General features: G+C 39.6%; 1 protein-coding gene across 25 annotated transcripts in view; it reads right to left on the reverse strand.

Moving 5' to 3' along the window:
• KIAA1217 (KIAA1217 ortholog) overlaps window positions 1-17395 on the reverse strand; it is a 360062-nt gene that overhangs the window by 179352 nt on the left and 163315 nt on the right. Inside the window, exon 2 of one of the 25 annotated variants that reach the window (XM_085573030.1) lies at window positions 16736-16857. The exons of 21 other annotated variants lie outside the window; for them this stretch is intronic. Coding sequence is in view for 3 of the 4 variants with exons in the window: in XM_085573019.1 (XP_085429145.1) it covers window positions 15549-15570 (22 nt within the window). In the remaining variant the exon portion in view is untranslated. 3 more of the 25 variants (XM_085573019.1, XM_085573023.1, XM_085573021.1) reach the window with 3 other exon arrangements.

The following is a 17395-nucleotide window of genomic DNA, read 5'->3' on the forward strand; positions in this document are numbered from 1 at the left end:
AGGAAGTAGTTTCTCAAACCAGATTAAAGAACATTGGCAAAGGAAGAGACTAAACATGGCACACTTTGATATCATCAAAATCAAATCAAACCAAACCAAAGAGCTTGCCAATAAAACATCAGCCTGCCCATCACTCAGGAGACAATTGCCTCTGCTGCTGCTGCTGCTCAGGACAGGGAGCAGTTGGGCCAACATGGTCTCAAAACATATCTCATTTTAAGGGAAAATTCCTTGGTCTCAAGCTGTATTTTATTTGTGTATCTAACAATGCCATTCCTTAAGATGTTACTGGTGTCTGTTTAGAGAATTAGTGAAACTCCTTTAGCAGCTGGAGACAGCCAGGACCATTATATTATTAGGCTCAAATAAAGAGCACTCCAGTACAGTCACTGAGATGAATCACTAAAAAGAAGTTAAATAAACTTGATTAACCAGTTCACAGCATGCAATCAGCATTTGTTTATCTGTGGGATCAACAATAACAGTGGTTTCTTCTAATTACGGTGCTAAGACCTGGATCCATCAATATCAAAACAATGCACAGAGAATAACTGCCAACAGGTTATGATGATTCAATTTGTTTAAAATTACTGTCCCAGAGCGACTTCAACACTTCTGGATTTAGCATGTGCATAAGAGGAACAATTAACAAATACTGCCTGCACTCAATTAGTCAAGCTTATAATATAAAACAATGACTCCATGGCTCTAGTAATTATTCAGAACTAAAAATCTGGGAAGGTAATTATTAATAGTTAAATCATAAGAAGTGTTCTATAATTAAAGACTTGTCTCAATGTCCATGTGAAATCCTGTAGCCATTATGAAAAATGTCATAAATGCTCTCCACAGGAACCAGCCTGACACTTTTTAACCTGTTGTCCAGAAAAAAAATATTAGACATGGAGTGGTGAGGCACAGAGGAATTATGAGCACTCAAGTGGGTCACAAGCCTTTATCTGGCCAGAGATGGCTTGGGACTGCCCTGCAGGAGGGGAGCATAACAAGGATGCTTCAGCATGTCAGAAAACCTCCCCTTTGTACTCTAGGGAATCATGGGTGGCTATTCACTACCAACCAGCCAGATTTAAAATGAAGGAACTACTCCAGAGAAAGAGCACTGACTGTGATGAAGCTCTGATTTCCTCCTTGGACAAGAGAGATCAGCTTCAGGGCTGCAGCTTGTTCCAGCACATATTGGTTCTCATTCATCCTCAGCATCTTCACTGCCAGGCTGGGTGGTATTCTCTCAATGCTTAAAATTAAAATAGACTCAATTCTGAAAGAAGAGGATTATGTCCAGATAGCATATTACCAAAAAAGATAAAATAACAGCCACTAGCTTCTACAAGCAAAATGAAAAAAGATTCTAAGGTCTATCAATATGAATCCATGTAAATACATCTAGAGGCAAAGAAGCTTAATTTTTAAATTAATTGTCTATTGATTAAGTATTGTACAAAGAATTCCACATTATTAGGATATGGAGGCAGAGCTTTATGATCATTTGGTCTCATTCACTTAAGAAGAGATCTCAATGAAGTGGAGCCTATTTTTAAGGCAGGCATAGTGATTAAAATATTCAGTGCTTAAATTAAAGGAAAACATCTGTATTTGATTTTAAAAAGTACAATGACAATCTAAAACAACTTCTGGGATTACTTATCATAAAATTACCGTCCCTGTTAAAAATCTGTGGAGTGTTTCAGTATTTATACTCTGTGCATTCCATTTCAGTTAAGAAGTCCCATACTCGTGAGGAAAAATTAGCCCAAGGAGTGAAATAGTAAGACTCATCTGAAGCAAAAAGGTAAATTGAGTATGAGTTTTTCTGCTCATCTCCACAACAGAATTTCATTTTATCTTGTCAGACCTACAGGTTTCAGCTCTTCAGAAATATTCAGAGACTTAACAGCGGTGCCAAGAGCCAGGCTTAATCACTAAAACAATTATACAAAAGAGTGAGTAAGAAGTTGAACCTGAAATATTTGGGCAGAAGATAGATTCATCCTTCCAAGTCCATTTCAAATACAGCTCTGGGAAGTGGCTATAATCACCTGTCACTTGGCATTGCCAAGCTGTCAGATGCTCATCTCCAAGTAACACATCAATCTTCATGCACGCCAAAAGACATTTTGTTCAAGTTCACAACTCTCACACCTGGACTTAGATCATATTAAATAGGCTATATTTTCTGTTTTCCAAGTTTATTTTTTGTTTCTTCCTCTCCCTCCAGTATTTTAAATAAATTAAAAGGCCTGAAAGCAGTAAACACTTTTGCATACCCTAAATCAAACTGAGAAAAAGAACTGTGGTCTTCACAAAGTGCTAACATTCTAGCGGGGAGAAAAAAAAAATAAAAAGAGGCGTTCCTGTTTCTTTCATGAATAACTTTGTCTCCCTCTCTAATCTGGGACAATCCCAGCAAAGCTAACAGTAGATACACTTATCATGACTTCCCCTTCCGTTGCCCAAGGGAAGATGGAACAGAGCTAAATGAGCGCATAATTACAGGATCCATGTTTCTGACTCATGCAATAGAACACCTTTTTTCAGCTTTTGCACCCTCCTGCTGTCATCCCACCATTCCAAACTAATATTAATATGACTACCCTGCCACCAGCACAGACAGCTCTGAGCTGGAGACCCTGACATGGCTCAGCTCCTCCACACACCCACCAGCCTGGACAGCCTTTCTTTACACACCACATTTTCACGCAGGAAGGTAAAGAAAGAGATCAGCCTGCAAACCCCAAAACAGAAAATATGATCATGTTTTTGTAAACAAATTACTCTGTGAAAGCAAAATATGCCTTACATTGCAGAAATTTTAATCACTACAGTTTAATGGAATAAAAAGCAATATGTGGGTGGGAAAGAACAGTGTAAGGGATTGTTTCTGAAGGAGGTGGACAAAAGGGAGGGGGGAAGGTCGCTTTAAAGTCCATCTGCTCTACAATCAATTTCTATTTCTCCCCAGTGTAAAGCATTTTGGTTTTGGTAAGTTCACTTTGGATGAATTGACTCTAAGAGAGCTCTGACTGAGTTTGGATTCAAACTGATCCAACTTTTTAGCAGTGCCAGAAGAATATACTTACTGCTTGAAACACTGATTATCACTGGTTTCATGGACATCTGCAGGCTCTGGTTGTAAATTTATGAGGTGACATGCTTTAGTGATCAAAAGTACCAGGAGCTGCTCTACACAGAGCACATTTATACTTTGAAATAATATGAGAGATCCTTTATTTCAGGTTTTATCAAGTATGCATTCAATTTATAAGATTGTCAGGTGACTGCCTGAATAAACAGGAAATACAAAGTATACTTCAATGGAGACTGGGTTCAGAAATAAAGTAATAGTTCAAATTATGCTGTGGTTACCATAACCATCTATTTATCAATCAGTATTTCTGATAATCTACCACAAAAAATAATTTCAATAAAAAATTGGCAAATAATGATTAGAAATACAACACAATGGCACAGGTGTTGCCAACCCACAGAATTCACATAATCCATGATGATGGTCTTTCTTGAAAAGTGACACTTTTGGGAACACTATTCCTTTATTAGTTTCTGGGCTGTACCAAATCATATATTTGACTTTTCTCAACAATGTCACTCGGAAGAACTAGACTTTTTCCTATGACTCAGACTAAAATCAAGTGAGAGGTCAGAACCATTGTGACTTAATAAGTTGGACATTTAAAATAATTTTTACTATGGTTTGTCCCTGTCCCCAGAACAATGGCAATACTATACAACAAATGAAAATCTGAATATCTGAAAAAAGATAAAGACAAGGCGAATAAATTCTTACAGCTTTGTTTCTATGCAGATCTGGTTTCTAACCCAGCAGGGATGGTCAGAAGTTGTGGTATGTAAAGCTTTTCTTTCTACCCTTTGTAGGGCACCAGCCTCTGAAGGCAGATGTAAGAGCAGATGTCTAATGTAGACCTTTCAACTTTTAAATGCATCAATGACCTCTCCAACAGTATGTACACCTCCCTGCTTCAAAGTGCCTCTCTGACCTCCCCAGACCATGCTCATGCTATTATTAAGACAGCTGATTAGTAAGAAAGCAATTGAGTTGACAGCAGTGGCATTGCTGTTCTTTTTCAGGCCTACCCAGTCTGTTCTGCTGGGATGCACACTTACTAATTCACTCTTCAGGATTTAGGGTTTCATAGCTTTAGGGCAACAGGCACCATTTGATTATCTTGTCTGATTTCCCATCTATCACAAGCCATTAAATTTTATATAGGATCCTCACACAAAAGCCAAAAGCTTAAATGAGATGAAGAAGACATTACTGATCTCAGGATACCAATGCTGCATCTGCACTAGTATTTGCTTAAAACCCCACCACACATGCAATGAGATCTACCCACAGGATGAGGATAGGAAAGTGAAGGACATCAAACTCCTGTCTGAGGGAGCTTAACCCTGAGCAAAGTTCTCTCCTCTGCCTTTAATTCCCCACATGAGACATCAACGTCAAGAAACTCCAAACCATCCTAACCAAAGATGTGATACACACACCCAGTCACTGTCTCCATCACAGTCTGTCTTTTATGCATGAGAGAACAACCTGAAAGGAAAAACACCTCAAAACATACCTGTCCTGATGTACATGGAAGGGAACAAATCCTACTGAGCACTGCACGTTATCTGCTGCAAGGTGCAAGCATGACAGTTGATTATAATCACTGCCTTTAATACAGAGCTGCCACTGCTGTTATTTGAGGGTGTAGCAGCAGGCAGGACATGGCTGATGGAGCTGCTGACTCGGGCATACCATGTCCAGCAGCAGCAGGACTGCCACAGTCCTCCACCCTGCAGCAACCACCCACTAAATACAGGCTTTCTTGCTCCTCAAATGGCTCAATGGCTTTGCAAATATACCTGTTCTCATTTCAAAGACTATGTTACAGTTAACTAACTCATGTGTAATTACCCTCAGTGCTAAGAAATTGCACCTATTTCTTCATGGCAAAGTTAACTCAACTGAAGTTTCCAAGGATCAGTTTTATTCCCCTTTGTCAGCCAGACCCACCCGTGCTGTAGGATGTGTGCTAGGTAGGAAAACCATCTCACAGCCTCCTTCTCACTCACTCACTCACTCACTCACTCACTCACTCACTCACTCACTCACAGCAGCTGAACTCCATAAAACTTGCACTATCTTTTTGTCTTAGTTTGCTTCTTGGAAAACGAGTCTTTGCCTCTTTTCACTTTTTTTTCCAGTATCCTCATCTTCTCCTTGCAGTACAGTTAGTGAGCTTGTCAGAGCCCATTCTCCTGAACTTAATATACTAACAGTAAGAAAAGGGTACATGACCTAAATTTACCTCTGAAAACACTGGTGCAGCTGGATGCTGCACAACAACACAGAGCCCCCAGGGAAAAGGGACCTGAGGCTGGGGCACTCTGCACAGCCAGAATGGGAGCCCCTGGTCACAGCAACCTCCTCCCAAAAAGGGAAAGAATGTTTCAGGTTTTGCAAGGGTAAAATGTCCAAGCACCAAGTGAGATCCAGTGTCATGACTCATGTCATATCTTATTCCTCCTACAAGGGGAAGTCTGCTGCTCCTGTGCAAGAAGATAAAAAGGGAGGAAAAGTAACAAAGCTCTGTCTCATCAGGCCACAAGAAGTGTACAGAACTGCCTGGGGTGAAGAAAAGAATAAGCAGTGTCAGCATAGGAAGGTGTCATACAAGGTTTAAGCTTTTTCAGTAGTAGAGTCTCTGTCTCTCTCATGAATAAATACATAACCCAAGACAATTTAATTCCAACTGCTCTGTATTTCTTATAAAAACTTTTCAAACCACAGGATGACTCACAGGTGAGCATTCCACTGACAACACAAAGTGACATTTTATTAGGTATGTCCCTTTACAAACTCAAGTCTGCACTGAGATACATAAATATGTCTCCTAACATACCATATGCCTTTACATGCAGCACAGTACAGGCTAGGGAACAGGCAGTAAGTAGTGACAATGACAGGTTTTCCTCAGTCCAGAAGAAAAGGAATTAAATATTAATCGGCAACATAGAGAGCTTTTACTGCATATGTAAATACTACAATACTCTGATTTCTAAGACTCATTTGCAAAATGTAACTCTATAATTTGTTTAATTTTATTTATGATTTTCACACTATTCTTTAATCTTTCATAATTAATATAATAAGGTCCAGTAATCAATTCACTTTTTTTTTTCTCACCCCTCTTTTGTTTTTTTTGCTCTAGAACTGCCATTAAAAAATAATACTTCAAAACTGCAGATAGAATGATATTTAAATCCTTTCACCACCTGGAGGATATTCTGGGCAAAGTGCTAGAAGGAAAGAAGTACCAAGATCTCCTTGAGACAAGATACAACATTACTTACATGCCTCCATTTCAGTCTCACAAGCTCCATAAGTTCTCTCTCACAACAGAGAGTAACGCAGGAGTGCCCTTGGAAGAGGGTGAAGTAAATGAAGAATGAGTTTGCAACCCATGAGTAGTATCCACGTAATGCTTTTAGTCTGCTCTTTTGCACTGTCTTCTAAAGTGCCTAAACTCAGCCAGGAAACACAGGCTGAATACCACAGTTAGAGATAAAATGCTGCAGGCAGTAATTATCAATCACTTTCTTTTCCCAACCATCAAAGAAGGTAATTTGTTTGTTTTACCTACCCAGCAAGGAAAAGACTGGGTGGTCTTCTGACTTAAGAGTCTGAGAAATTTTCCTCTCAAGGATGAGGCTACCCCAAGCCTCTTGGGCAGCATGAGGTCCTTTTTCAACATGGTCTTACACTGTATTTGATTTTAGTTACAGACATTAAGACTGTGGCAAAATTTTGCAAATCATCACTAAATACCTTTTCTTCTTCGCCATGTAAATCTCAGGAGTGTTTCCAAGAAACTAATAAAGCTTTGCTTGTGGAAAGGTAACATGCTTCCAGTTCCTCAGCTGTCTTCATCAGCATGGGACTGCCATGCCACAAAGATTTTTTATCAGGTTAAAGACTAATTCCCTCCCTCTTGCAGTAGTTGTCACCAGTTGCAAGAATATAGCATCTTTGTTCAATCTGTAAGTAACTGTGAATTCTGATGCTATTTTTTCATTGAGGGAGAGACATCCCAATTAAACACTAGCATAAAAACACAGCACCTTGCAGAAAACTCAAACAATTATCCTATTTATTTAAAAACATCTCTTGGATTGCTACACATTCTAACTTTTAAAAATTAATTACATTTTTTTTTTGTTTCCCCATCCCCTTCTTAAACGGAGTGCTTCTGATAATATCTATCCTGAAAGCCATGCCAGTTGAAGTTGTTTGCATACTGAAAAACCTAAGTCACTGAGTGTTCAATGTTGCAATTCAGCCTCCCTTTGCAGTGAAAGGAAGCTAGCAGAAAATGGGACAGGAACCAGGCTGAAAAGCTTTCTGAAAGCTGCAGCTGCAGCCAACAGCTGAAATTTAAAATCAGACATTATTTTCTCTCCTCATCTTGTGGGCTCTGCTACAGTTTCAATAAACCACAAATTTAGACACAGAGGAACTATCGCTTGCAATTTTCTTTTGCTGATGGAGCTAAAATAAGAACCATTAACACTTCCCCAACTTCTGAAAGCAGCGTATGTCACTCTCCAATAGGGCTCTTGACAGGTTCCATGTGGACATGTTAGGCAAGTAGCAACCCCCAAATGTGGTACTGTGAAATTAGCAATTTAATATTGCAGGGAGAACCTGAAAAACAAGATCATATGGGTCAAGGAAAGCAGAAGCCAGAACTGCTGCCATTTCCTAACCCAGTGAGAGAACAGACCTGTGGTAGCCAGCAGACATGACTCCCTTGGATTTCCAGAGGGCATGTAGCAACATCCCTCAGTAAAGAAACAAAGAGAGGGGATCTTCCCATTGATAAAAAAACTGAATAAAGATACAAAAAACCCAAAACCCTTTTTGCAGGTACAAAAGCCAAATTTCCCTGGAAATGTACATTATCACACAGAGTGGACTGGTTCAGGAAGCTCTCTATATTAGTGAGCTGAAAAAGAGAGTTTAAGTGAGGTGGCAGAGCTTACTGAGTACATTCTGATATTCAGGGAAGACTTCAAGGGCTGGTTACAAGGAAGAGACTTCACAAGATTCACTGAATGGGCAGTAACTTGACAGATGGAATCCTGTGTAGACAAATGTAAAGCGATGCACATTGACATTGAACAAACTATTATTGCTCAAAAAGAGAGTTTGAGGTTATAACCATTTTCTGAAAATTTCATCTCAGCAATCTTTAGTGATTAAAAAACTAAATAGGAAATGTATAGCAAATTAGGCAGATTTGCTACTGTACAAATCTACAGTCCACCAACATCTTGAATAGTGCATGCAATTTTAATTTACTCCAGGTCAAAAAAGATATAATGGGAACATAAAGAAAAATGCAGCATAGATGATCAAAGTTACAGAAGAGTTCCTGTACAAGGAACAACTGAATTATGTAGGACTCTCCATTATGAAAACAGATGACTCAAAGATCTGTTTGAGGTCTATAAACGAGTGACAGAAGTTGAATGGAAAAAGACTCGTCATTGTCTCTCAATACAGACTGTAGGGGCATCAAATAAAAGAAGTAAGCTAATGATTCAAAACTACATAGATGTGAATATTAATTTCACAGAGCATTGTGGAAATGCTGGTAAGCTGGGGAACTTCCTGCTGCAGGACATTGCAGTTAGCAAGTTAAGAGTAGTTTAAAGAATAAAAAAAAAGTTAATGGGAAAAAAATCCATTGAGCACTGTTAAGAAAAAGGACATAATCCTTGGTTTCCCCTCAAGTAATATTTTAATTGCATATTTCTGGGAGCTGGGAGGATATTCAAGAAGCATGACTACATAGTTTCCTTGATCCCACATCCTTCTTTAGGTAACAATCACTAGTCAAGACAGGTCGTTGGGTCTGGTACAACTGCTCTTACACTTGACAAGGTACAAGAAGCCCTAATGCTGACAGCAACACTTTGTAATATGCGCTAAACGTAAAGAAATAGAAGTACATTACTACAGAAAAATAGCAACCCTAGACCTAATCAAAACACTCTGCTCTGTGGTGAGAATCACATGGAAATCTCCTCCTGAAGAGAGGATATGGGAGAAAAAGAATGGCATACAATGCATTAAGTCATGTCTCATCTGTTGTAGGAAACTGTCTATGCAGGAAAGTTAGTGCAGTGGAAGCTACAGAATGAATTTGCAGTGCCTCAGCTATTCCACAGAGGTGACAGACAATGCAGGGTAAATCTTATATGGCATCAGCATCCAAGGCTCTGCATACCATCAGTGTGAGAACACTGTTAAACCTTTTGAACGAGGCATCTGGATGGCACTGGGAGGCTGAGATCATCTTTTCTCCTGCATCAATTCCCTGCTACCAAGAAGCTGCTCTGGAGGGCTGTAGGTGCCCTGACTTTGAAGCACAGCGTGGCACCAAACCTTCCCCATTTCTCTGAGATATGGGACCACAGGGAAGACTGTGCAGCGCAGCACACCATACACCACATGGCAGCCCTAGGATCTAGTAGGTCACTGGTAATTTGCTTATTTAGAAGCATGAAATCTGAGCATCTGCACACAACCTTGCCATGAAGGCATCATATGCTTTTGTTCCTGTAGCTCCTTGGAGATTTGCTTTGACTATTTCCTATTTGAGGTGTGTAACCACCTCTATGCTTTCTCAGTTCAAGGAAACAGAAGATTTATTCTTTTTTCTTTTTTTTTTTTTCTTTTTAGTCAGGAGACATTTTTCAAGGGCAAAGAATAATACACCTTTTATTAAGCAGTGATGTGCAGTAACAAATTTTCTACTAGCAATTTCTCAAGGAATGTTATAAGTGGCTGACTTGAAAGAGACCTATCCAAAATCTCATTAGATTTTCAAGTACTTTAAAAAGCAGTTCTTACAGAATTATCGAACACACAGGAAAGCAAAGACAGTTTCATACCTGAGATTATGTACTTGTGTGTTAACTGCAGAAACATATCAGAGTGGTGAGTAGCACTTGGAGCTACCGCAGTAACAGGGAGCTCCTGGAAATTGTTGCAGCAGACTCTTTGTGAACATTTTATTTGCATGATTAAATACTGTTTCTCAAGTGATGTACATATGTTATTCAGTGATGTATCTCAGTAACTCCTGACCCAGAAAATGTGAAGTAATAAAGAAAAAAAGAAATCATAAAATCTTCACGGTGTGGTGTACACACAGTTCGTAACATCTTGCATAAGCAACCTTTGGATACTGTGGTTTGTGTAGAGCAGCCAAATCTGTTCTCTGCTGGAGACCAGGGCTCTGCACATGGCCCTGCAAAGGTGGCCGCAGGCTGGCAGATGCACTGGTTGTTCTGGAGATGTTTCACACGCATCTGCAGTATTGACACTGAAAATGACAGAAAATAAGAGTGCTCTTCCCTAGCTGACAGGACTTCTTAGATACCACCAGAGAACCCCATTCCTTCTTTCTTTTGAAGGGAAGCCAACCTGCCACACGTCGCGTAGTCTCAGCCATCAAAATTACACGCAAATATCCACCTAGTATCCACCTAGTATCCATAGAGAAAGAGAAACTACTGAAGTTAATTCATTGCACTAAATCTAGACCCCTATTTTAAGATGGGGTGAATTAGTCTCCTGAGACACCTCTCCATGACTGTACAGCAGCATACATGTTAGACTAAATGCCCAGCACATACAGGGGCCAATTTTACAGGAGCTGACTCTTCTTGCATGCAGCAGAGCGTTTATTTTTCAGTGGGCAGCTCTCCAGTGGAGGTAGTGGTGATCCCTTGAAAACATCTGCACATAAGGCTTTTTGGATGGCATGACATTTCTTTAAATACTTCTGAGAATAAAATAAAATTAATTTTTTATTTGGAAAAACATGTACTCTCTATACATGGAAATATCTCCTAATACTCTTTCTAACATTTCCACAATGTTTTAGGCAGTGAGTGATTCCCATGTAGACTGTTTGCCTCAAGAGCCAAGCACATATTTAATTCTAAATTTTAGGCTCATGTTCCAGATTCTCCGTATGAAGACTGCTATTTCTATTTTTGCCCAACACTTTTTGTCAAACTGTTTTTCTGCCAGCAGACTAGACAATCAGTTTCTTAAATACTTCTCTCTTGAAACAAAACAATCCAACCGAGATCATATTCTGAGGAGACTCACTGCCATGAAATGCTGTTTTACAAGGCTGAGGATGGTCTGTCTTTCTCTTACACTACATTTCTGTTTGCAATCTCATACCCGATGGAGTTGTTGCATGATTCCTGTCCAGACTTTGAAAACCCAAGCACGAAGCCTGCTCTTAACACTTCTGTCAGCAACACTTCATGAGTGGTCGCTGTGGCTGTGCCAGAAGGGCTGCAAACAGCACTCCCCTCTACCCTTTGCCCCCAGTCCATGCAGACACTCTGCAGCATCCCCCCAAGCTCTGCTGAACTGTGGGGATCTCAGGTCTGGGCACCACACGGAGAGGTAACACCTCTCTCACATAACACACGTCTGCACCCTGCACCTGCCTGCTCAGCTGCTGCTTCTCACCTCTTGCCTCATCGTCCTCAGCATATTTTGCTGACAACGTACTTTACTTTGCCTCATCTATCACCCCCCCCTCATAAAACACAGGAAGAAAAGCTAATTATAGACAAAAGCATAGTTAGAAGGCTGTGGTTTTGAAGCTGTTGGTAGCTGGATAGAGTGGATAGCTGGGCTGGTGAGAGGCTGAGAGCTGGCCTGGGGGGTCACAGCAGCTGAAGGCTGTTCAGCACCAGCACACCCACCACTGGCAGGGAAGGGAGCACCCAGCTCCCGCAGCATTGAGCTGCTGTCCCCTAAAACACACAGCCCAGCAGCAGGAGAGGGAATGCACTTCCCATCTTGGTATTTCATCTCAAGACTTGTCCTAGCTTTCCACTCTGTGGCCATGACCCGACTGTGCTCAATGTCCTGCCAATGAAATACAGGCAACTTTTGCAATACAAAGCAGTTTCATACCATGGAAAGTCCCAGAGCTTAGAGAAAATAGATTGATCTCCACCCATCATCTGTTTCAAAACTTCCTTCACAGCTTCAAATTACAGCCTTCTAATGAAAGTATGGGGAAATCAGATGAACAGAGAAATCAGACTTTGACAATAGAGACACTAACTACATGCAAACCACTTTTTTTTATTTATTTATTTTTAAAACTTCCATTTGTCTCTCATCCTCAGTGAAACACAATGAGTCCCAAAAGAAGAACATGCAGAAACATGTCCTACAGGCTCCCTCCCTGAGGCTGGCAAGATCCCCATATGAAAGTCCAGAAACTTATTCAGGCCTGGGTAAGAAAAGTTAAAGCTATTCTTAGATGCTGCTTTGGAAACCACAAACTGATTTTGAACACAGAAGAGCAGAAGTCCCCCTTGAGAGTCCTGAAAGAACTTAAAATCTTCAGTCTTTTTCTAATATCTCATTTTCAGGGTGAAGCCTCAGGCTGTTGTCTCTCCCTACAGCCTCAAAACTGGCTAGACCACAAGAGATTCTGCAAGCCAGTGTCATAAGATTTATTAACCACTTAAAACTCTATGTAAGATCTCAGAATAGGTCATAAGCAGAGGTACCTTCTACTTCTACCCATGACACTTGTTTTTGTAGCTACACGATGATGCAGCCACACACACTTTGCACACGCTGCAATGCCATCAGTGTTATCTGCTAAATTCTGAAGGAAAACGAAACTTTTAGAATTGCTTATTAGTTATTGGAGTTGATGTCTGGTTGAAGATAAAAACAAAAAAAAATATAAAGTTTTAGACTAAATACAAGCTGTGGTGCTGGCAGAGTTTTGAACTGATCTTAAAAAATACCTGCACATGGGATATCGAGCACTACTTCTTAATGTTACTGAATGTTCTTCACAGAAACGGTGTTAGATTTAAATCCCAACAAGGCATCCCACCCAAAAGATATATAGCTGAAATACCCTCACCAAAAAAAAAAACCCCAAAAACCAAAAAGACAAAAACTCCCACCAAAACAGAACAACAGCCAAAAAACCAACCAACCAAAAAAACCAAACAAACAACAACAACAACAAAAAAACCCCAAAAAACCTAACACTTAAACTTAACTTGGCAAAGTCTTAACACATAAAAGATGTAGAAAACAGATGCTCCTTCTTACCAGCAGCCAAGATCTTCTAATAACCCTACAATTTGTTAATCAACTAACATATGGTACTGCTTTAGGAAAACACACCATTTTGATTTTGCATTTACATGGACAGTTTCCTACAAAACTACTGTTATATAAACTAGTAATTTTTATTCCTATACTTTAAATAAATCAGTAAGTACAAAAAAAAAAAAAAGAAGATAATCAATTTTAATCCAAACAGTAAATAAAACTCATTTTAACATATTTTTCAGTGGCGATTAAATTTCTACTTGCCATGCTGAATCTTACCAATCTATAAAAATCAAAACTTGCTGTAAAATTATGACATAAAAATTCTGTTGAATTTTACTTAAATCCCCTTAAAATCCACTACATTAAGTTTTTTAGGGCAAAGCTAAACTGTCAAGGCAAAATTTAGTGTAGCTTCATAATATCTGCACAAGGTGGTTCCCACATATACATAACTTTATTAATGTGTTTTAACATCTATTTTAAACACATAAGAAGCCTTGCTGTCTCCTAAAATGACACCAAAATTTCCTTACACAGAATATTTCTTAATACTAATACTTCTAATTATTTTTAGGTAAATTATTTAAAAATTAGCTTATTTGGTTTATTTATTTTTAATGACTTTTAATAACTTATTCACTTAAATTTAAGTTTTAAATCAGTATGCCTTTGCTGATCTAATCTCTCTCTGACTGCCACCGGTTTAATTTACCAATACTCTGCTGCTGGGCCATAACAGCTTCTGCCACCCTGACAGAAATTCAGTGCCAGTCCATTCACAGTGTCACATGCCTTGCACAAACCTCCTGCTGCTCAGCCTGGGTGCCAGGCTGTGCTTTCTGCTGCTCAGCCTCCCACTGGAAATGGGACCAGCCTGCTCTCAGAGGCGTTTGGCATGTCCTGCTCACAGACCACAGCAGCAGCTCCCCCAGCTGAGTTGCTTCACAGCTCCAAGAGGTTTTTGCCCCAGTCAGGAGGCTTTGGCTGCCCAGGCGTGGGGCGCTGGGCGCCCCGGGTGCTGCTGCAGGAACCTCCAGTGCTTTCCTGTGCCACCCTCCAGATGAGGTGACATCCAAACAGCTCTGGCCAGAGCATGGACAGGAACGAGTCTCTGCCCCGACAAGAAAACTGTGAGCAAGAACGAGGAAGTTTGGCAGAGAAGGTCTGTAACACAGCAAAGCTCATGGAGAAAGCTTAGGAAGGCATCTATGTGTCATGTTTGCTATTTAAATTAAAGATAGGCACTTTTGAATATGTATATGTATTCTGCAGTTTGAGGCCATTAGGAGGGCTTGATTTTTGGCTGTTTTTTCATGCTTTTACCATCCGACACAGATGTAGCACCATTTCAAAAACACTTTCAAAGTACTTGCATATGGAAGCTTGTTTACAAGTATAAAAAGAATTGCCTGACAATGCCACTTCTCAGCACGGGACATGACAATACATTCAGTTCTATTTAAAGGAAGAGAGAGTTCTAAAATTTCTGAATACCTGAAACACACTAAAAGCACCCAACAGCAAATTCACCTTTTTTACTGTATTTTCAATGGCAGAGTAAAAATGAAAGTTGAGCACGTGAATTACTGAAAATTATCTAACATTTGGTTTAAAAGTTTAAATCTGGGCTTTTACTTGCAAGAAATACAAAGCACAAAGTTACAGGAAAAGAAAGTGATTTAAGAAAAATGAAATAAGAGAATGCCATAACCTTTAGTTATTTGATACTATTCAAAATATTATAAATTTATATAGACTGGAAGACAGATATTCTCAAGTTATTAATTATTAAACTTTGAACTATCCCATATATACACCTGTATTCACAGTAACATAATGCTACAACTCTATGTTTCACAGTATATCTCTCCCTCTCTAAATTGCTCCTCATCAATTAAATTATAAACTCTATCAAGATGCACAAGAGTTTCCTACACAGCGTGTGATATAATGGTCCAATGAATTCTGCTGTGAGTTTCAGGCCATTACTCATAATATAATAAATTATACTTTAAAATGCATTGCAGAAATTCTCTCTCAGTTAAATACTTGATTTTCACTTAAATGTAGCAATAATCTTCTGAAACAGATGCATGACTGAAGTGAACATTAATAGTTTCACATACTGGCACACATATCTGACAGAGATCTTTAAGAAATTCAAAGCATGCTATACTGTCTGCAGAAGATAAAAGTCCCACCTGGCCAAGTCCCAGAGGAGATCATGGGATAGGATGAGACAGTGCTGGAATGTATTTCTTCTGAAAGGCTAGCACGTACATGGTGGGGACAGTGTGTGAGCTTGGCTCACCTGGGTATACAAGCAGCTTCATGAGCAAACTCACACCTGCAGCAACGTTCTTGGCTTGAAAGGGATTGCAGAGAACACTTGATAAATTACCTGGCAGAAGATGTTTCTACCATCTCCAACTTATTCTCATTTTTTAAAAATTAATTATTTTATTTGAGTTTTGCTGCATAAGAATTCGACAATTTGCTTACCAAACTTCAGTTCCTATGGGTGACAAAAGGAGAAAAAAAGTGAATTTTTAGCAGTTGTGAGGCTTTTGGGGTGCAGAGCCTCTTTGGCATTTGTATAACAGCTCCCACAAAGAGCCCATAAAGAGTAGTGGAATTGCAGCCACTGGGATGAAGACAAATTTCCTACTGACACTGAGGAGCAGCAGGGAGGCACAGACAGGTCTTGGGCTTTGTTTTACTGCACCCAGGCTGCCTGCCTGAGTCAGCCCTGTGGGGAAAGAGCAAAGGGCAAGGGGACTTTGGGGGGTCCCACTGTGCTCAAGCACACCCCACTGCACCAGGAGCACATCCTCGTGAAACGGAGGAGCACAAGGGCTTCCATCGTGCCTCCACACCCAAGTCTACATGGCCACTGCTCCCAGCACGACAGCACACACTTCTGGGTGAAGTACAGAACTAGGAATGCCTTGAACACCACACTATTAAATTTATTTTTGATTAAAGCAAAAGAGCAATGCATCTAGATAAATGCTCTCATTCTACTCTGCTCACCTAGGGTATCTAAGTCTGTCTTGAAGGAGGTTTGGATTGCTCTACTGTTGCTATTTAAACAGAACCCTTGATTCTAAATTGTTGGTGGAAGTACCCTAAAGCTATATGAAATACCTGAAAAGATAGCAGCATTATAGATTTGTGGATGGGCAAAATTACCTCTGTCTCTTAATCCAAGATCCTGGATAATGAAATGCACTGTTAATGTCTCTCAGAGGTACTCCAGCACTTTACACTGGTGCTTTGCAATACAAGCAGTAGCAGATCTGCTATTGTTTTCTAACTGAACATTTCACCCTTGCTGTATCAGCAAATTAGTATCTACTGAGTTCAAATCTATTATACAATACCCACAGTCCCTCCCCCTTAATAAAGAAGATAAAACATCAGATGTTTAAAATACAATTAAATTTCTAGATAATAAGATATATGAAATCAAAACTGCATTTAAATGTTTTAACTTACTGAATTATTCTCCTCCTCCAGCAGAGCGTTCTGCACCAGTTATTAGGAACAAGAAGGGAATTTCCTCCTCCTCAGACTATTCTTGAAATAGATTGCAGTAAGTCTTCCTTTCCAACCCCAGCCTTCAATAGCAAAAGGAAGCAACTCTCAATCTACCGGCAGGAACAACCTCACAAACTAAAAAAAACCTAACCAAACAACCCCCATCCCAAAATTTTGATGATCACTTTTTTAAATGTCAACAAAGACATTTCAAAAAGAAGACCTCTACAAGCTGTTTTAAAAGACTTCCTACTGCAGAAACCTCAATCATAGCATAGTGCTTGCTTGTCTTGCCTTTCAAGTCCGGAAAGCTCTTTGTTAAGATCACTTGTAGTAAGGAAACAAGTTTTCACTCACTCTCTGTGTGTATTTTTGTAAGCCAGTCTTGTAAACAAACCAGTGATAGTTTATGGATGCCAACAGAGGACAGATTGCCTTTGCCATGAATGTTAAATGAAAATTTCTACATCAGCCCCACATAGCCTTGCAAGATTTGGGAATTCACTCCATATGGCAGGGTCAACAGTCAGAAGATAGACAATGACAAAAAAGTTCAGGTGGCATCAAACTCCTGACAACTTTATTGTCATTAATAGGTAAGGAAAAAGCAAAATATGT

Source organism: Lonchura striata, chromosome 2, assembly GCF_050655825.1.
Source record: "Lonchura striata isolate lonStrDom1 chromosome 2, ASM5065582v1, whole genome shotgun sequence".
In the NCBI taxonomy this organism is placed as follows: Eukaryota; Metazoa; Chordata; class Aves; order Passeriformes; family Estrildidae; genus Lonchura; species Lonchura striata.